At 34.8% G+C, this 27996-nt stretch overlaps 2 protein-coding genes across 6 annotated transcripts; one reads left to right on the forward strand and one right to left on the reverse strand.

Annotated features, from left to right (window-relative positions):
* EIF2B2 (eukaryotic translation initiation factor 2B subunit beta) lies at positions 1 to 8635 on the forward strand. Its single transcript, XM_032231656.1, has 8 exons — positions 1 to 242; positions 2692 to 2812; positions 3250 to 3398; positions 5460 to 5623; positions 5944 to 6039; positions 6485 to 6622; positions 7292 to 7358; positions 8379 to 8635. The coding sequence occupies exons 1-8, from the start codon at positions 77 to 79 to the stop codon at positions 8534 to 8536; spliced, it is 1059 nt and encodes a 352-aa protein (XP_032087547.1). The 5' UTR covers positions 1 to 76; the 3' UTR covers positions 8537 to 8635.
* MLH3 (mutL homolog 3) lies at positions 4656 to 27575 on the reverse strand. 5 transcript variants are annotated; one of them, XM_032231619.1, is made up of 14 exons: positions 27218 to 27575; positions 23220 to 26471; positions 21175 to 21273; positions 20188 to 20258; positions 16840 to 16944; positions 16551 to 16623; positions 15820 to 15891; positions 14989 to 15097; positions 14503 to 14662; positions 14067 to 14090; positions 13084 to 13162; positions 11830 to 11981; positions 9481 to 9591; positions 4656 to 4696 (listed from the first exon to the last, which is right to left on the reverse strand). In XM_032231619.1, the coding sequence occupies exons 2-13, from the start codon at positions 26398 to 26400 to the stop codon at positions 9487 to 9489; spliced, it is 4230 nt and encodes a 1409-aa protein (XP_032087510.1). In that variant the 5' UTR covers positions 26401 to 26471; positions 27218 to 27575; the 3' UTR covers positions 4656 to 4696; positions 9481 to 9486. The 5 variants fall into 5 exon arrangements, with proteins under 5 accessions (XP_032087510.1, XP_032087518.1, XP_032087501.1 ...); XM_032231627.1 differs by lacking the exon at positions 4656 to 4696 and adding an exon at positions 8498 to 8862; XM_032231610.1 differs by lacking the exon at positions 4656 to 4696 and having other exon boundaries at positions 8498 to 9591.
* Positions 27576 to 27996: the final 421 nt, after the last annotated feature.

Consider the following 27996-nt stretch of genomic DNA (forward strand, 5'->3'; position numbering starts at 1 on the left):
GTCCGGTCTGAAACCAAAGCCCTTTTTCCCCCGTTCCGCGCTAAGATCGTTACTGTTTTCAGGTTCGATCGCCGTAATGTCGGTCCAGACCACCAAGAAGGAGTCCGAACTTTCCGGCCAGATCGAAGACTTCGTGATGCTTCTGAAAAGAGGCGGAAAGCTGCCGCGTTCAGGGGAGGTGGCCCGACGGACGGTGGGACTGCTGCGGAAGATCGTGGCGAATGGGCGCTGGGACAATGCTGGTGAGGAAGCGGGATAGGCACAGGTTAATCATATGGCTTCGCGGGCTGGATTCAGCCTCTTTGCCTCGATTCGGCTCGGCATAAAACAGAAAGGGCGGCTAATTACTTTCCAAGACAGGAAAAATTAAAAAACTCCTTAAGTCTTAAATCAGTCGCTTTGTTTCATTCCCCTCCGTAATAGGTTTCATCAGTGAAGCACACTATTGTTTAAGCCTACTACACAACATATTTCATATAATTTTTTCCCCCATCTAGAACAGTGTTTCTCAACCTTGGCAACTTGAAGATGTCCGGACTTCAACTCCCAGAATTCCCCACTGGCTGGGGAATTCTGGGAATTGAAGTCCAGACATCTTAAAGTTGTCAAGGTTGAGAAACACTGGTCTAGAATATCCAATTGCGACAGAAGTCTGCTCTGGAGAAAGGCTAATTGTAAAATCCCAGCGTTTTGTTTCTCCAATTCCTAGATGACAAAATGTACCTGTCAAAATATTCTCAGGTATTTTGGAACTGAAGTGCTGAAGATGGAAGAGTTATAGGTGACTTCATTGGCATGGACACATCCGTTTCTAAAGAGTTTCAAACTATGTGCCAATAACATCATTTATTTATTTATTTATTTTTGCAGAGAGGAGGCCAGGCATCTGATCCCTATGTTTTTTTGAATGAGCTTGCAAAGTTTTCTTCCATCTTTATTGAAGCATGGAAGAGATGGTGTTCTTAACTATGGATTACCAAAATAATCTAGTTGCTTGGATATTTATTATACACTGAACTATAAACTAATATAAGCTGAGCTAGGTTAACTATAATGAGCTGGCTAATTTAATTTTAAAGATATTCTGTGAATATAGTACGCTCCAAATACCCTTTCCATTTTAGTTTAAGAGGAAAGCTAGGAAAAGGTAATGAAAGAAATGGTAAAATCTCAAAGCAAAGTATATTGAATTTAGTAGAATGCTATTATTCCCAGACAGTGAAGATAAAAAAGTCAGCTTATTTTTTTACCATCGTAATGACCGCATAGAATAAATCTGCTTAAAATTTGTTTTAAAAATATTTTCAGCCTTTTGACATTTCCTGCAAACACAGCTGATCTCCATGAAGTTTCTAGGAGATTGTTCATAGTTAGGAATCATTAATGTTATCTTATGTTAAAAGAAAAAAATATGGATATGGAAGTTTGTCAAAATGAAATAAAACTTACTGAGAAGCATCGAGATAGATCCTGCCAGGCAAGATGAAGAAGTTATTGATAAGCAGAAAACTGGTTTGGATATTAAAATTCAGTTTAATCTGAACGTAGTCCTGCTTTCACTTAAAGATAGCCTTATAGCATGGAATGCTCCAGTGGGAAGGACTGCATGCTCATGATTACATTGAACACCGTAGATACAATTGGATTTAGCAGCAATTCTAAGTAGATTACTGTATGTAAAGTACTGCATGTAAAATACCACAGTACAAACTCTACATAGGGCTACTCTTGAAAAGAATAGGGATTTTTTCAGTTACTACAACATATTACCTGAATATTAACATTCTTTCATTTGTCTCCTTGGCTCCATTCAAGATTATGGTTCAGTATTTAACAAACCATTTGTTACATTGAATCAATGAAGATATTAATTATTAATCTCTGGTTATTAAAATCTGCAGGAGAAAGCTCTTTGAAAGATGTGTTGCTTTTACTCATATACGAGTAATATTTTCAGTGCTATGATTGTATTGACTTGTAGTTTGTACAAAAGGTGTTAAGACTGTCATTTATAAAGTTTTATTTTCGTTTTTAATTAATGTATTATAAATATTTTAAAAATATTGCTTGTAGTGATATTGTAACAGAGAAACGATATGAAAGTTGGCAGGCACAAAAGTTCAGTCTTCCACTGCATCATTCATCCGTCACATCTAGATAGCTGCCCATCTCACAAAAATGTGGCTGGACAGCGCACAATAATAAAAGTTTTTAAAAAGTAATATGAAAGAAAATCAACAATTAAAAAAAAAAGTTTTTAAAAAGGCAAGGAGAGAATGACAGTTATTAACAATAGTGGCGTTATCTCAAAAACTCACCATAGCCTTGGGTCTCCCAAGCCACATAGCTAAGTCTTTTGAGTGACTTTCAAAAGTTTAACAGAGATGGAATCAGCCTGATATCTCATTATGCCCCATAATGTATAATCTCGACTTTCATTGGTTGATTAAAATTAGCAAGAATAGTGTCTGGTTTAAACAATTGAGACATGGAAACTCTTATTTAAATAATTGCATAGACATAACGTCATGTAATTCTCCAAAAGTCAGGGGTTAAAGGTTAATGATAAAAGGTCCAGTTAACTGAGAAGATACAGAATGTAAATTAAGAAAGTACCGGGAATTAAGGGAAGAAGTAGATTGAACTGCAGATATATAATGAATTACCAGATGTATCTCCCTCTCATTTCAGGAGAGTTAATGAACTTGATTCGTAAGGAAGGAAAGAGAATGAGTGCAGCCCAACCATCTGAGACCACTGTAGGTAATATGGTGAGACGAGTGTTGAAGATAATTCGCGAAGAATACAGCAGGTAAGTTTGCTTTAGCTTGTCTTATTTTCACTATTTTGGCATCCCCTGAGAAGATATTTACTGTGTAACATTAATTTTGAAGAATCAAAATCAAACATCTCGTTTATGTTTCCTAATATTTTTAACTTTGATTGTACAAAGCGGAACCATCCACATTTCTTTATAGGAATACTTTTGCTATGTGTGTGCTTGTAAGCTGTTAAACCGCCAAATTACTTAAGAATGCACTACTTCCATATGGTTCTTACTGTACTAAAGCTGTTTTCTTAAGTCCATTTTGTTTGCTCAATATTCTTACTGTTTAGTTTGAACAATGTTCCTTCCAGAGATATGACTTTTAAAGTTCTTTAATCTTTTGATGGGACCATATTACTCTGACAGTAAATAGTACAGACTTCCATTACATTTTCTCACTTTCCCTGGATATTGTTCCACAGGCTCCGAGGACGTAGTGAAGAGAGTGACCAGCAAGAATCTCTCCACAAACTTCTGACCTCAGGAGGTCTCAGCGAAGATTTCAAAATCTGCTATCAGCCATTAAGGGCCAATATTATCGATGCTATTAGAGAGCTGTTACTTGAACTTGGTAAGAGAAGCTAATGGTAGAATAGAAGGAATTGGAAATTAGATAATTCCTGGTAAAATAAGATTTTTCAATTTACATCCCAAATTGCAGCATCCAATCAGCAGAAAGATCTCTTCCATTTAAATGGGAATATTATAGAAAGACTTCAATGCAGAAGCAGTGTAGCCTGAACTGTAAACTGGACAATGCTAAGAAAAAATTGCCTTGTATGGAACAACACTTACAGTAAATATTTTGCCTATGTAATTTGAAGAAATTAAGCAGGTTGTACATAATAACCTTTCCTCCAATTATAATTGCAAAGACAAATTAAGTTGTGCAATGTAATGTGCATGAATCTGTTAAAAATCAGCACACTCTCACTTGATTTTAAATAAGATGTTGGCATAGTGTAAAACAAAATACTAGCATTCAAAATGTACATCATTTCCAAGAATGCTTATGAGTTCCAGATAGTCTTAGAAAATAAATTATGGAATTCCTGCCAGTTGGGAATTCTGGGAGTTGAAATTCATACAGCTTAAAGTTGCTGAGATTGAAATATACTGATATAGAACAATCCAAAGGTAGGATGAGTGAGTATTAAGATGTTATGCATAGTTTGCATATCACAATATGTTTTAGGATTGGCCATGCCCAATCAAATGAATTTTTAAAATGTGCAACACACCCAACAACTATTCTTTTAAAAGTGTCAAAAATGACCTATTCCTGCCCTATGCATTCTGAATCTCCTCCTGTTGAAAGACCTCCTTCCCTCTATAAATCAATTTGCTTACCGTACATTTCGAATTTTCCTTTTTTTCCTAATCTGATAAGCTAACCATCTGCCCGGTTTATTTGCGTTACAAAAAGTGTTGTGTTTTGCATATAATAAACTAGTGGCTACCTGGTCAGAGATCAACATATCAAATTGGGATTTTAATATGGTAATTGCTTCCTTAACCTTTGTATTGCCTGGATTCAATGTTAACTCCAACTCTTTCCCTTTAATTTCCTCTTCCAATTCTTTTCGTTTTAGCCCTTGTTTATGTCTATGTATTTTGTTTATATTCATCAGTACTCCTCTCATATACGCTTTGCTTGCATCCCATACAAAATCCATAGGTGTACCCTTATTCATATTCAGAACAAAGTATTCAGATAACAATTTTTTACAATCATTAATGTACTTTTCATATCTGAATAAGTTTTCATTCAGCCTCCAAGACCTTCTTGCCTGCACTATCCTTCCCAATTCCATCCAAACTGGGTTATGATCCGAAAGGACCCTCGCCGCAATCTTTGTCTTCTTCACCCTAGAAAGTAAATCATTAGTGATTAGTATAAAATCAATCCTTGAAAAAGATTGATGTCTATCGGAAAAGAAGGTGAAATCATATTCCTCTGTGTTTCTTTCTCGCCAAATATCTCTCAATTCAAAGTCGTCCATCATGTCAAAAAAAGGTTTGGGTAGCTTAGCTCGCATTTTAGTATTTGGACGAGAGGTCTTCTTATCTCTTTTAGTGTCAATCACGCCGTTCCAGTCACCCAATAGTATACAAGACTTATAGTCCCACTGTACTAATTTAGCATGAAGATTTCTATAGAATCCATCTTGCTGTTGATTAGGAGCATAAATTCCCCAAAGTAATGTCTTTTTCCCTTCTAAGATTAGGTCTAACGCGATATATCTTCCAAAGGGATCTGCTTCAATTAGTTCAGCCTTAATGTCTTTTCTTAAGTATACAACTATACCTGCCCTATGCATTCTGTCAGCAAATAGTTAGGTGATCTTTTAAAAATATCTTTGCAATGTTCTACTTTAGGCTTTTTCAACCAATTTTTATTACTATATTCCAGTTATTCATGAGTACTAATTCTGTCAATTGGGAATTCTAGAAAATGTAGACTTATTAGGATACTCTGTTAAATAAATCTTTATAACCATGTCAGTTAAAATCAATTAAAGTCAACTTAGAGATTTATGTACACAAAATTATGAAAAACATTGAACAATGTCTTTCAGGCAAATTTTTCTGTCTCTTTACTCATGACTAGTTTTCTTTTTTTTTTTTGCAGAGAGCACTACGGAAAATATTTCCACCCAGGCTTTGGAACACATCCACTCCAATGAGGTGATTATGACTATTGGTTATTCACGCACAGTGGAGGCTTTTCTGAAAGAGGCAGCACGTAAAAGGAAATTCCATGTCATTGTGGCTGAATGTGCACCCTTTTGCCAGGTAAGGGTTTGTTATGTGAGCACTTCTTTGCAATCGTTTGGTGTTGATGCTTAACATGACACATCATTTTAAATAAATAAAAAAATTATGATAAAATGTGTAGACTTTGTGAAGGGGAAATGCAATCTTGCTTACCCAATTAAAAATTACCCAGCCAGATATCTCACTGCATGTTCTTTCTTCTTCTGAATTTATTGGAATTGTTTGTGTGGCCTAGATTGATAATATACATTCAAGCAGCTTTAAAATGCATAGCTCACAATGTTTACTTGTTGTATCTCTCCAAATATTAATCTTCCCACATCTTTTTTTTCTTGCAGGGCCATGAAATGGCTGTCAGTTTGTCTAAAGAGAATATAGAAACCACCGTCATGAGTGATGCAGCCATCTTTGCTGTTATGTCTCGAGTCAACAAGGTGGGTTTTTTGGCTTTGTCTCTTCAGAATTGATGTTTTCTTATTACTGGTAAAATCATAGATTTTCATAGAGGAAGAACAAAAACCACATTGTATATTCTTGCACTGTTGTATTGATATTGGTGATACAGTATCATACCAATTGTATCTTTACCCATTTTCTTTTTACGGTAGTCTTTGACTTCTGACCAGTTGCTTAGCAACCATTCAGAGTTTCGATGGCCACACATACCTACCCCATACTCATGTGATTGCATTTGCGGCTCTTGTCAACCAACTCACATTTATTACTGCAGTATCCCACAGTCATGTGACCACAATTTACCATGTTTTTTTTCTGGCAACCAACATTTAGATTGTGATGTAGAAAGAGAATATTTATTAATCTTATGTAGATTAATTTGTTATGACAAACAGTTTTCATTGCTCACTTGTATTTTTGCAGGTTATCATCGGAACAAAAACCATTTTGGCCAATGGTGCATTAATAGCAGTCAGTGGAACTCACACTCTGGCGCTAGCAGCCAAACACCATTCTACCCCTCTCATTGTCTGTGCACCCATGTTCAAACTCACACCCCAGGCAAGTGCAGTGATTTTTCAACTGTATCTTTGGTTGAGAGAAATGCAAAAGTGCTACTGTGGCAATATAAAAATGAATAAGAATGTCCTGGAAAAATGTAATCCTGCTAGTGGTCTGCAAGCAAGCAGGGTACCTTTCAGAGAATCTGTTCTTTTGTCACTGAGCCCTGTAATGCATTTTTCTAACAAAATTTATGGCACACAGCAGGGATTCTCAAATAGTGGTTGTGATCTCCCCATCCCCCACCCCATCCTCACAGGTGGATAGCAATTTACAAGGCGGGACTGCTACCTTTAAAAGGCTAGTCAGTCCTGTGGGGGCAAAGTAGGAGTGCTATCAAAACTTTCTTCAGGTTCAGCTGTGCAAATTGACAGAGTGCTTCTTCAGTTAAAGTGAGGAACAAAACCTTGGGTGAGTTCTGAGGAATGGCTAAATCTTTGGCTCTAACCATTGATCAAAATTGTGGGCAATCAAAATAGGTTTTTGAATTAACTTATTTTATTCTTTTTATTTACAAAAGGATTATAGAGAATTATTTCTCATTTCATGGGATTGTGGTGTAATGAAATTTGAGGTCCTCTAACGTGTGTTACAAAGCAAGGGAATATTGAGCACCGTAGTTGAGATTATGTCTAATCCATCTCTGTCTCTTGCTCTTCTCACTTTCAGTTTCTTAACGAAGAGGATTCATTCCACAAGTTTGTCTCTCCACAGGAAGTACTGCCTTTTACAGAAGGTAAATACTTTTGTTAATTAAGGGGTATGGAGAAATGAGTTAATTTTATCACTTAAGAGCCCATACAAATGTGGATCCTTGCCCTGTTCAATTTTTCCAAGCGTGATCTTCAGCATGTTGTGCAAAATTAGTCAGCTTCAAGCTAGAGGCACTTGCTTACAACTTGGACTTTTGAATGATTAATTTAGGATATGTAGCATCCAACCTTTTCTAATGGAAATTTTCATCACTCTGAACCACTCTGGCAGCTGGACTACTGTACTACATGAACAAAGTAGCTAGGTGGAACCACCAGTGACCATGTTTTCAATGGTGTTTATGCTCCCAACACTTGTTTCCTGCTGTAAATCAGTGGATGGAAAAATACCTGTGCTAAATCTGATGGGCTGGTAGATAATACAATACAATACTATAGCAGAGTTGGAAGGGACCTTGGAGGTCTTCTAGTCCAACCCCCTGCCTCGGCAGGAAACCCTATACTGTTCCAGACAAATGGCTATCCAACATCTTCTTAAAGACTTCCAGTGTTGGGGCATTCACAACCTCTGGAGGCAAGCTGTTCCACTGATTAATTGTTCTAACTGTCATGAAATTTCTCCTCAGTTCTAAGTTGCTTCTCTCAATTAGTTTCCACCCATTGCTTCTTGTTCTACCCTCAGGTGCCTTGGAGAATAGTTGGATTCCCTCTTCTTTGTGATATTTCATCTAGTCCCAGAGCCACAAGTGGAAATCTCCCCTCCCCCTAGCAATGCCTTGTTTTAAGACAGAATACCAGTGCACATAGATTTATGCATGTAACTAAGTTCTCAGTTAGTTGAATGCATTTACACTGAAATTGGTAGGTCTTTAATGAGTTATAACTATTTTTCAGTGGTTTCAACTGACCTAAGTGCAAATAATTTGTTCTAAATAATATGAGACTACATTGTTTTTTGCTCTGGGTAGACATATCTCTGGTCATCCCATCCGTCTTTTTGTGTTACTGGTCATTTTTCTATCATGTAAATCTTTTTCTTTCAGGAGAGATTCTATCAAAGGTCAATGTTTACTGTCCAGTTTTTGACTACGTCCCTCCAGAACTTATCACGCTCTTCATTTCAAACATTGGAGGCAATGCTCCTTCTTATATCTATCGTCTTATGAGTGAACTTTATCATCCCGATGATCGTGAACTTTGAAACTTTGCGCTATGGGCTTAATTTATTCCAGAATAAATGAATGATATAACAAATACCAATATTTTCATTGGGGAAATAAATAAAGTACGGAAAATGAAAGTGCTATTTTCAAAAGCATTTTTTTAGCTGTGCTTTCTCTGTTGGCATGAGACCTCCTTGTGTTCTAGGTATGTTTCAACATCTATTAGTAATATCCCACAAAATTCTGAAGTCTTCATAAGCCATTGCCATACTAATTCAGGACTAGCCAACTTAATGTCCTCCAGGTACATTGGATTTCGGTTCCCACCTCTGCCTTTATGGTCAATGATAAGGAATTGTGAGAACTGTAATTTAAAACATTTGGATATCAGAATTGCTTATTTTTGATCTCATGAAAGAAGGCATTGCTCTTAAATTGTTGAGAAATGTTTTCTATGATACATAGAAAAAGTTTCAAAAAGTAGATAGAATAGAAAACTAAATATAAAATGGAAGTTACATTGCTTTTTAACCTGTTCTCACTTTGCTTTCAACTAAAAGTAATATATACTTTAAGAAAGTTAAAGTAATCAATGCTGCATGTTAGCAATAGCAAAAAGATGGAAGACTGTTTTTTAATAGCAATTCATTAAAAAGTACAATCAGAATCTAAATTTAGCTCCCTTTATGAATGTATACAAAACACCAGAAATATTGTTTAAGTCAGAGTTTTGCAAATATGTAAAACTATTTTGGTAAAAAGAGGCAAGGATTCAATTTTAAAAAAAAAAACTTTTTTTTCCAAAATTGCCAAACAGTTCCAGGTCAAATGAAATTACTCCATGTTTCCCAAGGGAACAAAATCTTTGATTCTTACTACCATATCGATGCTCCAAAGTATTAGACTCCTTTCCAAATACTGAATTTTCATCTTCCATAATACAAGGGGGTTCATAGTACAAAAACTAGTGTTTAAATAGTACCTGTATTCATAGAACTGCTGAGGCTTCAACATTCACAGTAGATTCTTTTTCTTTTCCAAAGAGCTTCCAGGCTTTAACCATTTTTCTTAATTTGGCGAGATTAGGTTTTGGCTGTAGGAAAAAATGCCAATGACTCATTGACAATAATTAATTAAGACAATAATCCAGACAATACTCTTACTAGTTGGCATTCGAATTAACACATTCTCAAATTTGTTGCATATTATTTGGCATTAAATACATCAGGGATCAAAAACTTGCAGGCTGTGTATGCCCTTCCTAAGCCTATGTGTAATTTCTCCAGAATTTACCCTTAAATTTCTGCCTAGCCTGCAGGGTCCATAATGCAGTTTGCTGCTGAATTTTGATGGTAAACAACTGTGCAGTTTGAGAAACTATAAAGGAATCTTCTCCAAAAAATTAATTCCCTCAAACTAAAAAAAAATATCCTTTGAAAATCTTGCCCTTTAACAATATCTATTCTGTATATCTATTCTGTAACAATAACTGCTGGGCAGATAGATAGAGAAATAGACATATCCAATTTAGATTATTTTAAAATATGTTCTGTTGCTAATGACAGTAGTTAGTGGCAATAACGGTACCAATATTGATAGATTATGTGCCATTAAGTCAGTGCTGATTCTTAATAATTCTATGACTATCTGTCCTTCAGGAATGGCACACCCATTGTTGCTATAACTAAGTCTATCCATCTGGATGTTGGTTACCCTGTTTTCTTTCCTTCCAGCTTTCTCAGCATTAAGAGACGTCTCTAGAGAACAAGGACTATATATAATGTGTTTGAAGCAGAATAATTTCAGCCTGGTCATTTGTGCCTCAAGTGAGAACTCTGGATTCATTTGTTCAATGATGCTGCTTTTTCAAAATCCAATTTTTGTTTCTAAAAGAAGTTGCACGGAATGCCATTATTCGAATTATTCTGCTCTTTGTAGATGTAGGCAATCCCATCATCTGAATAACTTTTCCAAGGAATTCATTGCTGCTCTACTAAACGCTAGTCTGCAGCATATTTTTTGGCTGCTGTTCATTTATAGTTGATCATAAAATGCAAAAGCTTTCTTCAACATCTTCACTATCAATTTTAAGTTATTGTACCTAATTTGGTCTTCTTTATATATAATTTTAGTCCCATTTTTACTGTGTTCCTTGACTTTTATTACTAGAGCCTGGAGATCCTACATATTTTCAATTGTCCGAGAAGGGTCATCAGCATAATGCAGATTATTTATGGTTTTCCCTGCAATTTTAATACCATATTCATTTCCCCCCTCAATCCAGCTCCCTTAATATATATTCAGCATATTAGTGATGTCAATAATTATGATCATAGGATTGTCTTCAGGGGTTTCAATAGCATCAAAATGGCAGATATGATGTGAAAAAGGGGGGAGTTGGTCATTATTTGCACTCATCATTTTAATTCTTTTGACCACTGCTACAGACATGCCTGATAACAAAAGATGATAAAAAAAGAAAGTAACAAAAGTATTCTTTTGCTATGCTTATCGTCTTGTTGCTTGCTGGCAGTGAACACCAATTATTATGAATAATGTGTTTGTTCCTTGTCCACTTAGTTTTCATTCCTTTGCAGGGATTATACAAAAAGAAGCAGTATAGTCCCATATAAATACCTTCAAAAGTAATAACCATTGTCCCAATTCTCAAATGAGGCCATAGTACTTTCACTATTATTCTTATTTTCTTTTGTTCTGCACTATTGTGAACTAAGTAGCTCAGTTCTTAATTATGAGACTGCCAAAACTGTACTTTTATGGGCATTTTCCTTAGTTGATTTTGCATGCAAAGCCTGAATATTAGTGCACAATAGTCCCATTTTATAGTCTGCATAGGATAGGCATCTAGTGTACAAAACACTACTCAGTGAATTAGCTTTTCATTTCTGGACATACCCATATCCAGCTGAAAGTTTTATTATGAAATTAATCTTGACTGTTTCACGTACACAATTAAAAAGATAAGGATATATAGATATAGATATATAGATATAGACATGAAGTACATTTTCTTTCCTATGGATATAATTTGTCAGGAGTCAGGACACAAGAACTTTGGGCAATATCATATTTTGACATTCTTTCAGTTCTTTCAAATTAAAAGAATAGGACAAAGTTCTTCAACTGACACTAAATATCTTAGAACATTCAACTGCAACAAGGGATTTTATTCCTTTATTTATTTAAACAATTTATAGAGGCACCCATCTCACAGCTATGATTCTATTTTAGGCCTGTTGTAAATTAAACTGACACACAAGTAGCAGAGTAACAGTCAACACAATGTGTACCTTATGTGCTCTGTGCTTACCTTATTTTCCTGCTGCAAATGATCCACATCTGCAAGAGGCAACATGGAAGGTCTCCCATGAGCACACTGGAAAGGCAGTTGACAACATGACAAAGAAGCCATAAGATGGCAACTTTCATCAAACGTCAAGCTGTCGTTGAATTTAATAGCGCCTGAAAAGAAAAACGAGTAGGAGAGTTTTGTGTTAAAATATTTATTTCCTCTTTTTAGTTTATTTTCCAAAACAACTTATTTCCAAAAAAAGTATTCCTTCTTTTTTTCAAAATAACTGATTTTCCTCTTTTTTGGTTTTTGTTTCTCTTTTCCTGCTTTTTCCCCAAAACAAATCAGATAGTTATGAACATTCATTCAACAACTTTTCAAAGTTACAATGGTACTATGACCCTTGAGTTTACAAGCATTGCAGCATCTCTGTAGTCACATGATCAAAATTCAGTTGCTTGGCAACTGGTACATATGTACGATGGTTGCAGAATCCCAGAGTCATGTAATTGTCATTTGTTATAATTATAGGGGGCTTCTGACAAGCAAAGTCAATGGAGGAAACCTAATTTGCTTATTGGCCATCTGTCACTTAAAGATCATGGCCAAAAAAGTTGTAAAATCAAGACATGATTACCTGCTTAGTGATGGGCATTCCAATCCTAATTATGATTGTAAATTGAGGACTACCTGTATGGGGGCAAAAGGGGGTGGGTTGTGGATAATAAAGGAAAAGGGTGCTTACAATATGGATTTCAAATTGTTAATGATGAATTATAGGTCCAGATTCATTTGGAATTTTAGCTTTGATTTAATTAGAATTAATTTTGTCACAAGAAAATAGTGTTTTGTTTTGGGATTGTATATTAAGGGGCCTTTGAAAGCTGGACGCTAGACACAACTAGAAGATAAAGAAAACAATGGAGCAGAATTCTATAACAAAAGCTATTGAACATTTTTTTGAGCACATAGACAAACTTCTTGATAAGATGAACAGATGTTGTAATGAAGTTATAGAACAAGCTTTAACTGATAATTCTGAAATTATTTTGAAGGGAGATTTGTGATAAGCAGTGATATAGAGAAAGATATGGACATATAGTGCATACTGGATAATTGACATACATCTAAAGCATAGCCAATGTGAAAATTATGTCCCAAATTCTTCAGCAAGAAAAATAATGGATCCCTGCTGTTCTCTTTTACTGCTGAGTTTTCAGTGATAGCATGTTTGCTTCAGAACAAAAAGGCATGAAACAATCTTTTTCTTACCATGGCAGGCCTGGGAAGCTAGCACTTTCAGAATGGTTAATGGTAATGTTGCTTGTGCCCCACCAGTTGTCTGAAGTAACTGAAAATAGGAGTATATTGGTTGATTATCTAAAAATGTTGAATGAAGAATGAAAAGTACTAGTAGTTAGATATAACGAGATGTACAAATTACAACCTGTAGCCTTTGAAAACCTTAGTTATAGGGCCAAAAGCTGCTGCTCTATTTTATTTTTTCATATGATAGAAGAAGAAAATAATATGGGAAGTATTTAATTAAACTGTACTTAATTGTATTTAATTTGAGTTTAATAACATGTATAATTTTAATATAATTAAATTAAATTTATGAAGTTTGTTCAAATCTATCAACTTATTTCTAGCAACTTATTCAGAAACCCTTGAGGTAAAAAAAGGTTGCACATGTGTATTAAAGTCATTGTTCTGGAGTCATGTTTGACATCAGCAAACAGCTGAATTTGAGTAAACTTTTTATTCCTAATTATGGTTCTGCTATAGTTTTCCCCCTATAATTATTCATATTATAAAATGAGAATCAACTGCACAAACGGATTCAGTGATTACTTTTTTAGTGAGGGTATATATAAATGCAAGTCCATTTCTGAAGCCTCACAACAAAATAATCCATGTCATGGTTTTTCAAGTCACTTATAGAAATTGCCTTTCAGGGCAAATAAAGATGGATTCCCTAGTTAAATAATTTTATTAATCTATTCTGGAAAATCTTGCTCTTTGAATATGCTGTTTTAAAAGATAATGTTTAAAATATATTTTTATACTAAGCAACATAATGTACTTCACTACCTATTTTGGCTACTGATAAAAACAGGAATCTACCAAAACTTTAAAATTTATAGATAGAAAATCAAATTTAGAACATCTTATTTTAAATGTAATTAGCAAAACATTTCCATTTCATAGCATTCTTCAAAATACATACACATATTAGCTTCCAAAAATCTTACCTCAATTTGTTCTTGAATAAGCTCCTGAAAAAAAATAAAAAAAATATGATGTCAGAGTTCAATTTCTGTTTTGTGTTCACAAAGAAATGTTATCCTCTAAAAAAAGATTATGAAATAATAATAACAAAAGTATCAGAATACAATGATATATACTTTATATTTCAAAAAGTACACGTTCTCGGTGATTTTTTTGTAAAGCCACTATTATGACAAACTGAGTATATTATTTTTCCAAAGCAAGCACAGTACAGTAATTGTTTGCCAATATACACATAAACCAGCTGGAAGGAAAAAATAGGTCATAGCTCGCTTCTTTATTGGATACAAAGGAAAATATTAAATAACTGGCAGATAATTTTTTATGTAGAAATTCCAAACCTTGTGCTGAACAGTGAATTAGGGCAAGCATCATATAATACCTACATTCATATCTCACCTGCACAATTCTCTTAGTCACGGTATGCCTTCCACGACGCAATTCATTAGCTTCTTTCTCCACAAAACACAGTGGCACTTTCCCAACAAGAATCTGAGAGAGATTGTTTTTGGGAAACAGCAATTCAAGACCTAAATTCTCCAGATTTTTATGACAGCACCTGTAAAGTTAAACAAAAATTCTAAAGTGCAGCCTCAGATATTCTAGTTCTCTTCCAATGTTGAAACAGATGTGACAATTAATAAAGACCAATCACTTATTGAGTCAAAGTTTGTGGACAATCTATTATAGACTGTTTACTCATTGATCAGCTCAGCAATAAAAGTTTGTTATTTATTTTTTAGGATCTTATCCAATCCAGATTATATTTAATATAAAGAATATGTATTAATATAATGATTTCACAATAAAAGTCTAATCTGAAAGCCCCTTATTATTATTTTTAAAGGAACAATCAATATGTTGGACGCTCTGAGTAGTACCAACCATAAGAGTCTTCTCTGATCCTCTGTTACTTCAATCTCCAATGGGGGACACAAAGTGGAAGCCAATAATTTCTTCTTGCCCAGTGCTTCATGTTGCTTGTCATAGGAATCTAATAATAGAGCAACAAAACCATTGTTCATGATATTTTGAAGACAGTATATATTCACAAAGAAACTTATATTATTCTACACACCAGCTGATGGGCAACCTATACTACAGAAGAAATATTATTTATCCTTGGCAGCAGTCTTGTTAATGTTACATTGTAACTGCCAATATTAACCAAGGCAATCCTAAGAGACATCAATTATTATAACATTTTATCAACAAATTATCAGCCCTGAAATAATAGAGCAAACTATCATAATTATAAACGACTCCATTTAAAACTTATAATATACATTTCTTACAACCTAGAGAGTTTTTCACATTCTTGGCCAATTATTGCTGCCAGGACAGAGCCAGCAAGTTTTCTCTTGGACTCTTCACTTTAAGAAATTCATAGCTGTTGTTGATCTGGAGATCAATGAACTATTCTAAATTACAAGAATTGCTGTTATCTTTTATGACTATGAGCATATTCTGTAAAGCTCAAAAATGTCATTCTCCATAATAGATAAAATGGACATTATTCATATTCTACTAAAACACTTACAGAACCTCCAATAAGATCTATATAGGAATTCCTAATCATCAATTATAATTAAATTAACACCATACATTCATTCTTAATTATTAATGTATATGTGTACCTCAATAAATTTGATTTTTCAGCTTCTAGTTTATTTTATCAGCTATAAAATTATTTTCTTTGACCATCTGAAGCTATACCTGTGATAAGTTGCTCAAGACGGACACGTTCATGGGCTGCATGCTGATCCACAAGTACAAGAAGATTCCCATCTAGAGCCATAAAAACAGTGTCTTCATCATCTTAGCACATAATGCCGGTTCTAAATTTAACCTCACTTTATCCTCAGCTTGTGAGGTAGGTTAGAATGTAGGACAGCAATTTGATCAAGCTTATATGAAAAGCTTTTCAAACAAATAAAAAATTGAATTAGAAATCTTTCCGTTCAACTTCTTTCTTCCCTTGAGGGAACAGAACAGTTGCAAGAAAATGTTTTGGAGCTTACCTAATTATATTATTTCAAGTAAGACTGAACCCTTGAATCAATATTACCAATGAAGTCGAATAATCAATATTGTTCTGCATTTCATCATAAGCCACTATATGTAGTTATTTTTCAGTTAATATTGTACTAAAAAGATACACATACATATAGGTGTTAGCAATTCAATAGTAGAATCTGTATAAGAGTTGCTACCAGTTAGGCAGAATAATCATTTAGTAAAGCATTATTATTAGATGTTCCAGGTTTTTTAAAAAAACTATTCAACGAGCAATTTGGGATGATTTAAAATGGTTAAGAAACAACACACACAATTTTGTTCAATTAATTTTTTTCTTGTAGTTATAGAATTATCTCATGTATAAATAAGTTTTACAAAAAGTTTTACATTTTACAGAAAGTTTTTATAAGAAGAAATTGCATTTTTACCTGCATGTTCACTCTCATCTTCCCTAGTGTTGATTAAACATGCAATAAATTTATTGTCCACTTGATTAAGGACCTATAAATTATTCAAAAATGATAACAGTTTTTAAAAAACAGAATAATTCTAGAACGTAAATGAAAAGATGTGATTTCATTAGTTTTTGACATTGTTAACATGGATCTATAAATTATTATTTGCTAACAGTAGCACTATTTTACCATAGATTGTTACAACCCAGAATAAATATACATGTGTTCTCTTGCAAGTGATAGTTGTAGTGCTGCTACTTACCTGCAGAGAATCAATCATCTTTTTAGTGAACCGATAAGGATAGAGGATGTTATGTATTTTAACAGCAAGGGTATCTGCCTGCCCACTGCTAACATCCAGAGCAACCTGTAAGAGAAATAACCACTTCTTAGAATTGTTACTAGATAAGCAAATGGCAGACTAAAAAAAATCACATCCCCACTTTAGTATCAGCATGTCTGATATGGATATAAAGAATGAATAAAACTATAGTAGACTATGTTGTAATTAGGTATCATTCTACAAACAGATTGCAGAGATTCTCAACTGCTTTTGAGAGTCAGAATTGATTATCCTGAATAATAATCCAATTATTTGGGGTCAAGTCAATGGTGATGATCACAATTTATTGGTTCCTGGTTCTAGAGTCTGATTTGGGAAACAAGGTCCACTCTTGCTGGGAATATTCTTCTTGTAACAATTTAAAAAATAACTTCCCTCTTAGAAGTAAATGTTTCCTTTTTTTAATGCAAAGCTGGTTGGAATTCAGCCGCTACAATTTTGCTAAGCCTCTCTTTTTCCCTTGTGGGTGCTCAACAATTAAATCCCTTAATTAGTCATGCACAATCGGGAGAGATTCCATGGAGCAGGTCTAGTCACTGGTTCCTTGGTCTTTGCCACAGTCATTGACTCCACTTTCACAGAGTTATCTTCAGTTCACCATGCCTTCCCAAAAGTCACAATTTACTTGCAAATGATATGAAAATGCTTTGCCACTGCATTCTTTCAGGATATTTTTTCCCTTGAATCCCCAGTTGAGCCTGTGGGTCTCCCATTTAAATGCAGACCTTTTTTTAACTCAGCCAAGTTCAGCCAGGAAGTAATATATCTACAACATGTGCGTAGTCTTACAGAATTTTAGATTGATCAATAAATTAATAGCAGATCTCACTCCCCCCTCCCCCTCCGCTCATTCTATTTCCTCCTTATCTTTTAGTTAGTGTTGAGTATTTATATTTTTTTTGAAAATAATTATTTTATTTTAATTGAACAAAAACACAAAAAAAGAATCATCCTTCATTACATCTTGTAGAAAGCGTGTCGATTGGTTACAGATAACTTTCATGCATTTCTTCCACAGTCATTACTTATAGTTCATATTAGATTATACACTTTAAATCAAAAATCTTTGTATATCTTAATATATCATAATTCTCACTTGACTACAATTATTTGAACATGCTTTTACCTCAAATCATTAATACTTAAAGACACAACCACATAATGGCATTCATTAGCTATTTCAAAAAATCCTCCAATAACATTACACCTTTATAGCATCTTTTAAATAAAAGTCAATTAAGAACCTTTCTAAACCTTTCCTCCCCTTTTTTCCAACTCACTGTTTAGAATTTATATCCAAGTTACTTTTGCCAATACCATAGCATGTATATATTGTTAAACATTTCCTTGTTATTATTACAATTGGCTAAAAATCATTTACTATTTATGTCCCATCTCCTCTCATCAGACCCCCCTCCTCCCAAAAAACCTTACACCTTTATAACAAGATCTAAATAAAAATTTGTTAATAAAATTGTATAGGTCTTTTTCCCAAGTCACAATTTGCAATTTATATCCAAATTTCTTTTACTAGATTACCATACATGTATATAACAGTAAGCTGTATCAATTATCACTTCCTTATTGTTATTATAGTTAATTAATTTGATTAACATTTGATAACAATCTAAAACAATCTAAGAGTTACAAAATTCTTACTTATTAATCACCAAAATCAACTAATTTTTTATTATCAACTTTCATTGTCAACCTGTATCTTTCCAGTAACAAAACAATCTTATCTCTTGCCAATTCTGGTGTCAGTCTTTTTTTTATCTCTTTTATAAGGTTTTTATAGGCTTCTCTCCGCACTTTGTTGCTTGAAGGGTCTCTCAGATAATCTCGTTGCCCACCAGTTGCTATTAAAATTACCTTGTCTTTGGTTGTCAATCTTGCTTCTTAAAAAATTTCTCTTTTATGTCTATCATCATTAGTATTTTTTTTTCTTCTGTGTCCTGGAATATGGGGTGGAACTCGTCGAATTCCCTTTTCCATATCCCCTTCTTTCCATTTTCACCCACATTTGCTCCATTAATAAATTCATCTATTGTCTTATCTTTATCTTCTATATCTTCATTCTCCCCTTTAATTTTTGGGGCGCCAACCCCATCATCTTTTGTTGTGAGGAAGACTAGTCTTTCCAACTTCTTCTCAATTCTCCCATATCCTTCTAATAGATTTTGAATTCCAGCCAAAATATTTTGGAATTTTAAGGTTTCCTCATCTGAATATTGATCTATGTTTCCAAAACAGAAGAAAGAAAGAAAAAGAAAAAAAAAAACTAACAGCCACTGCCACTCTAGCCTTCCAGGCCTGTTTTATTTTTTATTTTAGATTGACTTGAACACAAGTTCTTTTATGCTCTTCAAAGGAGAAGGGTTCTGTTCCCCCCCTTTTTCTTTCCCCTGCCAAAATAGCTCTCAAAGGCACCTGTGAAAACAATTCGTGCCCTTGGCCCTTTATCAGTTTCTGTAAACAAGTTGCAAACCCTTCAGCTACAAAGTTAGTGAAGTCAAATAAGGAAAGAAAAGAGATACACTGTTTCAAAAAAACCCAGCCTCTGACTCCGAGTGGCAGTGTGCTAATTTTTCACCTTCTAATATTTATCTCTGGCTTATAGGAAACAAAGTTCTTTATGAAAAACGTTGCGAGTACGTCAATCTACAAAGAATAGTTACAAAGAAAAAAAAACTTTCTACAACAATCCAATTTGGGTTATTTTCGCCGCTCAGTTCTTTTGCTTAAGGATCTAATTTGGCTTTAAAGAAAAAATTCTTTGGGCAGTCTTTAGCAAAATAGAAAAAATACCTCACCAGATGGACTCACTTTCTCTTTTCACTTCCTTCCTTCCGGAAAGTCCCGATTTCATCAGCCTGGGGGCTGCCTGTTTACCGCCGGCTTGAAGCACTTCCCTTGGGTCGATCAGGGACTTTGCGATGTCCTTGAGACCAGCAAGTCTTTGTCTTCCTGATCACCATCTCTACGGGATAGTTTAGGTCTCAATGGACCGTCCAGCGGCAAAAGTATCAATGGCGGTCTCGGAGTATTGAGACCGCTCGTTGTGACATCGCGATGTGGATCCTCCTTCTCCAAGTATTTATATTTTTGTAGCATTTTATTTGTATTGTATATAGGTTTTGTATAGTTTTGTCCTTTTAATACTGTAAGCTACCCAGTGTTACTTTGTGGTAAGATGGGTTGCCAATAAATTTAAATAAACAAACAAATAAATACATAAATACATAAATGCTACATAATACTACCTACCTCTGGACATTGAGCAAACACAGGATTGGCCCACTCTGAAAGTAAGCCCTGAAGAGATTCTCCTTGTGCATCTAAGGAAAAAGGTATGTCATAATGGGATCAGGTACAATATGACTTTTTTTTTTACAAAAACCTTACATTTTGTACTAAACAGATTCTGAATCTTCCAATCTAGTGTATATTTTAGTATACAATACATGTACTTGTTATTAAAAATGTTAGAAATCATTGCCTCCTCTATTTCAACTGGAAAAATACTAATAAAGTAGAAGAACAATTGTTTAATATTTTGTAGCTGATAAAGATCTGAAAAATTTAACCTAGAACAAAACAATTAAAGCAGGCTGGATCATTCTTTTTCCAACCACTGACACTGTTTACGCAGAACTGAACATTTCATATTACCCACAATGCTGTAGTCCCATAGGTGCTTTTTCAGGAGACTTTTTTGTTTTTTCTTTGAAGACATTTCACTTCTCATCCAATAAATTTTTTCAGCTCTGACTGGATGGTGGGGAATGAAAGGATTCATATTGCTTGCAGACAGTTGGTCATTTGCATCCTTTTAGAGGGCTGTTGAAGCACTTGGAGGTTTATTTGTGTCTTCAGGGTCACCTGAGTAGTGCTAATGGTTCCTGTAGTCTGCAAATTTTCTGGAAATCCATACTCCCACACCATTGGAAGGGTGTTCATCCCAAATTGCATAGCTAAAAGTCTGTAGAGATTCTCAGTCATCCAGGTCAAAGAAAAAACAAGAAAGTCCAGTTGCCTCCTGAAAAAACACCTTCGGGACAAACATGACCTGGATGGCTGAGAATCTCTACAGACACAATACTTCAGGTGATTTTGAATCTAGAAAAGCTATTTCCAGTTCTACACATCAGGTGATTCATACAAATTTAAGTGTTAATAGAGCTCAAATTGCACCACGTTTCTGTTGGAACAGTTGCAGAATTAGTATTTTATGCCCTGGTAATCTCGGCCTACCTCTATAATCCTGACTTTCCAAACTCCTCTCTTTCTGTGCTTTTGGAAGGAAGGGCACAATAACTTCACTTCGAAAGGGATGGCACCTGCACTGAAACCCTAAATATTTAATAGGTTACTTCAATAGGTATTCTTATAATTACTTCTGTATATGCTTCTGCATGTTATTACAATCCCCAGACATCCCATTTTATAAATTCACAGGGAAGTCATACTATAAACCTAAGCAGAATTACATCTTGATCAGTATCTTCAAATAAACAAATATGGGAAGTATGTGATATATACTTTTAGACATTAGTAAGGTTAGTAATGATGTGATTCTCAAACAGTGTTATAGACTTTCACAATACAGCACTAGAAACCTAGTGAACATGTCAGGAAAGAAAATATCCTAAACAAGTACAGCCAGATACTTTTATTTCAATAGCAGATATGTTCTACTTGAAAGTATACACTGAAGCAGAAATGTGAGGCTTTGGGGCCCACTATCAGTCTACTTCTTATGCTACTACTGAGCCTTACATTTAGACTCCATGCAGCTGCATGCAAATACAACAGTCAGAAAGATAGTATACATTTTAAAAAGAACTAGGATTCAAGCAGTTTGAGAAATGCTGCAATAATTTAATTACCAAAACTGCATTGAATTCTGTGTTGTTTAACCTACACATAACTACTATATGCAGAAGTTCCATTTATGTACACTTCTAATTATGCAGGTAATTGGACTATCTTCTGTAACAATAACCATAATTTTTTGATAAAGTAATCTGTACTGTTTATTGAAGAAGAAATGACAAATCAACTTTCTGGAAACATTGTTCTAAACCAGGGCTGTCAAAGTTGCAGCCCCGAGGGGCCAGATGTTTCACATGCTGGCAATGCCCACACCCAATTTAGTGAAGGGGGGAAAGTCCTGATATGTCAGATAATGCTGCCGTGACGCCGTGAGTTTGACACCCCTGTTTTAAACAATTCTTAAGTACAGAATGAAGCCAGATGATTCAAGAGAAAATCATTGTCTTCATTGCTAATTGAGCAATCAAATTTACAAGAGTTCTATAAATAACTGTTCAAAGTTGCAACAGTACTGAAAAAGTGACATCTTTCATATTCACGACTGTTGCAGCATCCCCATGATCATGTGATCAAAATTTGGATGCTTGGTAACTGTCATGTATTTATGATGGATGTGGTGCTCCAGGGTCATGTGATCACTTTTTGAGACCTTCTGACAAGCAAAGTCAATGGGGAAGCCAGGTTTAACAACTGTGGGACTAACTTAACAACTGCAGTGATTCACTTAACAGTGGTGGCAAGGAAAGTTGTAAAAATGGGACAAGACTCACTTAACAACTGTTCTGCTTAGCACAAAAAATTTGGGACTTCATTGTGTTAAATTGAGAATATATATATGTACTGTATGTTAAGTGACAAAGAGCTGAGCAAGATTAAAGTGGCAGTTGCTATAGAATTCAGGAATATATTTAGCTATTTGGGCTAAATATATAATCTTAGAAACAATAAGAGGAATTCTTCACCCTCATTTATATTGAGTTAAATATGATGTAGTCTCTTGGATTGATTGGTTGATTGATTGATTTGCACATCTATTCCACTGCAATCTGCCAGCATTCAATAGTTTACACAATATAATAAATTATTAAAACATTCATAGTACATTTAAAATTACTACTAATAAATCTGAAAACCCATTAATAATATATCAACAAGACTAGTAAAAATAAATATATAAACATGACACCACACTACATAGGATTTCTTCTTCAATGCTTCTCATATTTTTCACCTAGTCCTAGGCTAATCTGCCATTTATGAAATAAACTATCAATTGACTTAACTGCTGTCTCTCTTAATTTAATTGTTTATGTCTGCTCTTTCCTGTGTTCCTTTCCTAGCCTTTCCAATCTCTCACAGTGTATTGGAGAAGCTATTACTCTGAATTATTAAGATTTAACTCCTGATAGAACCATTCTCTCCATAATGCAATGAAACAGTTGTACAGTACACCATATACTTACCTTTCTCTATGACATTTACAGCTATTGTGCTTAGATCCTGAGTACAAGCTACCGAAGTTTCTTCAGGAGGAGCTATATAGGAACTCAGCCCACTCATTTTGTTGATGAATACCATTCTGCCCAATGATACATCAAACTTATAAAACCACTTAGAGGGACTGAATTTTGGTTTCTCACTCATACATGAATCTTCTGTGTTCTTTTCCATATTTCCAGGCACGTTTATACTTTGGAGCTCATTACATTTCGAAGCTTGCTTTGTAAATTCACCCTCAATGCTTGCATCTTCACAAGAACTGTCAGTATCCACTTTGTTATACAGAACTGAGTGTCTATTTTGGGAGATTGTGTATTCTCCATCAGTGTCAATGAAACAATGACTGACAGTTCCTTCCATATCTGCTCTTGCACCCATGGAATTACCTTGTTTATCAGAGGCTGAAGCAAAACAATTACTTTCTTCCTCCTCCTCTCTTATGGAAGGACAATGTTGAGATTTTTTATAGGTATTTTGCAAATGAGTTATAGATGTGAGATGCTGTATATTTTTATCTGTGGGGTCTGAACACACTTCAGTTTGAGCTGAAGATTTATCTATGGGTTGCATTCTTATAACATCCTTATCACATTCTTTCATTCTTGACACTTTAGAGGCGAGTGTCCTTGTGCAATTAGATCCAGATAGAGATTTCCTTACTTTTTGAGAATATTCTGTAATGGTATTTGAACTAAAAGCTTTTCTGATTGATAGATTTTCTTCTGGGGAATGTTGAGACTTTTCTAAGGGAAGGAGGCTATTACAGCCATTATTATTATTAGATTCAATATATTCTTTTGTTGGAGTTTCACAAATATTCTGTAGATCTGTTCTATCACCAGCCATAGATCCAGAACAGACTGCTGCTTCATCACTATTTCTTATTTCTGTATCTTTTATTGATGCATTCCTTTTTAAATTCCCATAATATTTTCTGAACCTATCTAGTGATCCAAGTTTTGAATGGCAACTTAATTTTGTTGAATCACAATATTGAGCCCTAACAGAAATGTCATTTATTTGCCTCCTGCTGTTTATATCATCTAGATGGATAACTGAATCTGCAGGCACCACAGGCATATATTCTTTCACATGTGATATTACAGAATGCGTAGTACTATCTGCAGGAAGTGAGGCTGATATACTCTTTTTCTTTAGCCATTCCTTTGTATTTCCTATATGTATGATATTGGTTTTTGTCATATTTTCTAGAGAACTTGGAATCTGCTCTGAAAATTCTAGCTGTTTTTCAAAGATATCCTTGGCAGTTACTGGACCCAGTTTAGCCTGTCTGTTTAATAAATTACTAGATTCTATTGTTTTATATGATGGCTGATTTTGAAGTAAATATGCTGTAATGTTTTCAGAACCCAGTTTCAAAGGATCTTGTTCTACCATCAATCCTCTAGCAATATTTAAGTCAGTAAAGGATTCTCTGCCCTTTTTTCCCAATTTGCATTTTCCCATCATGCTATGTCCAAAAATATATTTACTTTTACATTCATCATGTTTTTCATTTTCATTACATCCCATATTGTCCAAATCAGGGCTTCTTTCCTGGATCACTGTATCTTGTTGACTATTTGCATCTTTCTTCCCATGGTTCTCAGTACAAAGCAAAGTATCAGAATGCTGGTCTGTTTCCAAAATCTTGTCTTGGATGCCAAGTTCTTCTGGCCATTTGGAACTCATAACATCAATGTGTAATTCTGACTCTTCGGGGAATTTACTGAATTTTAGAAAATCAGAATTAATGTCTTTTTTATTGGGCAAAAGATACTTATCTTTATTACTTCTCAATTCATGAACAGATTCAAAACCAGTTACATCTGAGTAAACACCTACTTCTTTCACATTGTTAATAGGTTGTATATCATCTTGTATCTTCTTTGTCAGAGTTGCTTTCCTTCTAACAGATTTTGACTGCAGATTAAAAGTTTCGTAAGATTCTACAATATTATCACATGCTGATTTAAAGGTCTCCTGAATATTCTTCTCTTTGGGGAGAGAAGATTGTAAAGCTGTTGGATTACCCAAACAAAAATCATTATTTTCATTAAAGTCTGTAATATCTTCACCACACAACTCAATAAATAGATGTTCTTGTTTTAAAAATGCCTTTACTCCTTCTTCAAGGCAGGTTAGAAGAGCATTCCATCTGCGAAATTCTATTAAAGTTTTTGCAGGTTCCAAACATATATCATATTCATCATGCTGACACTTCACATTGATAATAAACACACCATGGAGTTCTGAGCCAGAACGATGGCGGACAGGACTTGAGAGCAAAGATCCAGTTTTTGTTTTACATATAACACTCTGTTTCCTCAACAGAAAAGCAATAAGCTTATGTAATTTTGTTTTTAATATCAATCTATTATTTACATACAAAAACTGAATATTCTTATTGTAATGTCCTTCTGAACTGATAAAGCCCATTATTTCAAATCCTGCAGACCTGTAATTTATTTCCCGTAATTTCTGAGATTTACCTAGACCATAAATCTGAGAAAAACGTGTGCACATATCTTTTGTTTTGGGTAGCTGAAGCACCATTGAACAGAAAGCTTCATTCCGTAAAGAAAAAGAAACTGATGGATGAACAAGTGAAAGAGCTTCTACTTTATGTCTCAGCCTCTCAAATTCCAGTGTGAAATTCATGCACTTTCTCCTCACAGGTAACTGGTGGTACAAATTGTATACAGTCACTGTTGTTCCAAGACTTGGCCTATTCAGTTCTGCTTCTGAGACTTCAAGACCTTTTCCATTGTGAAACAGTTTCAAGAATGTTTTTGCTGTCCTACTTGTCCTGGATAATATTTCCAATATACTGGCCATACTTGCAATACTTGCCAAAGCCTCTCCACGGAAGCCATAAAACTTCAGATTTTCTAAGTCTTCCAATGAATAACATTTACTAGTAAAGTATCTATTGCCTACATTGTTGAGATCTTCTCTTCCCATCCCACAGCCATTGTCCACCACCTGGACCTTAAAGGTTTCCAAATCCACTCTAATAGCAATACATGTAGCCTTTGCATCTATGCTATTAAGGATAAGCTCCTCAACACAATGTCCGACTGAATTAATGGCCACTCCAGAGCGCAAACTGGTTTGTACTTCTTCAGGCAAGCATCTGATCATTGTAAGAGAAAAAAATGTCGAAATCTCGGTCTATTGGTTATGCATTGACACCTGCCTTTTCTGTAACTGTCCTGTTAAAAAAAAACAGAGAATCCAATAATATTTTAATTTTTTAGCCAGATATTTCACAAATCCCTTAATATTTTCCAGAGTGTTTCCCATGCTTATTTTGTGTTTTAATTAACAAAATCCAGTTCAATTTAGAAAAAAAAAATCTTTCATTTAAGTTCAACCTAGATATGTTTAGCTAAGATTGCTTTTAATTAAAATTGCATGCAGGAGCTATTAGCAGGGATGTTGACATTGCTCTCCCTGTGATAGCCCCCTAAAATGGTTTTTTTCAGTTAAATCCTAATTCTCAGTTAATTCTCTTAATCAGTTAAGAACTGATTCGCTGAGTAGAGGAGAATCTGGACAATATATTTCTAAACTATAGCATGGAAAATATCAGAAAAAATGACTTGTGAGCTAACTTGGCGTTCTTTGATTAATGGAATTGTAATTTTTGCTGTGATGATATTATATTTACAAGTCAGTTTGAAATAGTTAACACTCTTACATTCATTAACACCACTCATTTTTGGCTTCTATATTTAGCCTGTCATACACTGATCTAAGCGCTCTCACAGGACTGTTGTGAAGATAAAAATGTGCTAAATCCCTTCCACGTACGCTAATAGTTTGGAAGCTTGGACGAGTGGAAAGTACGGTAAAATGTAAAACAAGTAAAAGGGTTTTATAATGTACATTTCGATAATGCTTGCACTGCCGAGACTATTTTAGCAATGGACAATAATGAAATAGGAAGAAGTCCCACCTTTCTGCCAGATTTAAGGAGGAACTTTTGGCTTCAAGATGACTGATGACATGCGAGAAAGAGGGAGGAAGGCAGCGTCGTTCACATCAAGCAATTTCTGTCGTTAATTCCGTTTTCTTCCCACCGCCTCTCCGCTGAAGTAACTACAAGATCTGCCTCCTTTCTTTCATCCCAGGTGTAGTCAGAGCAGCCCCGTTTCTCTTCCGAGTGTTTTTTTTTCCCCCGCCGGACAAAATCACCTCAGTGGGACTCGACCCAACTCTCATCTTCCGCCCCTTAGTTAGCTTTATTGTCAATCACCGGAAAGCAGGTCGGTGCTGAGGAAGAAATTGGGCCTTCTCAAACGCCTTGTTAGAACTTCAAGTCCCAGCGTACACCGAAATATTGCAATGCATTCTGGGAGTTGTGGTGTTTTTTGTGATCTTTATTTACAAGACGAATCGAAGTTTTCTGTTAGCACCTCCAACTCACTGTATAATATAAATCTGAACTTGCTTCTGATCCGCGCTAGACCTCCTATAATCAACTATTCCTGTAGAATCTTGCCGCAATTAAACAGCTGCAGAATAAAAAAATCTTGAGCAAGGGAACAAGTAATGCAGAAAAAATGTTTAAATGTAGGTGGATACATATTTTCGGCTTAAATGAAAGTTTGAGCTATAATAACTGTGGACATTGTAAATGTCCAATTAGATGCTCTTTGACGCACTGGAATTTTTTATGAATTTTTATCATTTTGATACACAGCACTCTTTCAAAGTTGTCCCTCAAGAGCTTAA

Source organism: Thamnophis elegans, chromosome 1 (genome assembly GCF_009769535.1).
Source record: "Thamnophis elegans isolate rThaEle1 chromosome 1, rThaEle1.pri, whole genome shotgun sequence".
Classification (NCBI taxonomy): Eukaryota; Metazoa; Chordata; class Lepidosauria; order Squamata; family Colubridae; genus Thamnophis; species Thamnophis elegans.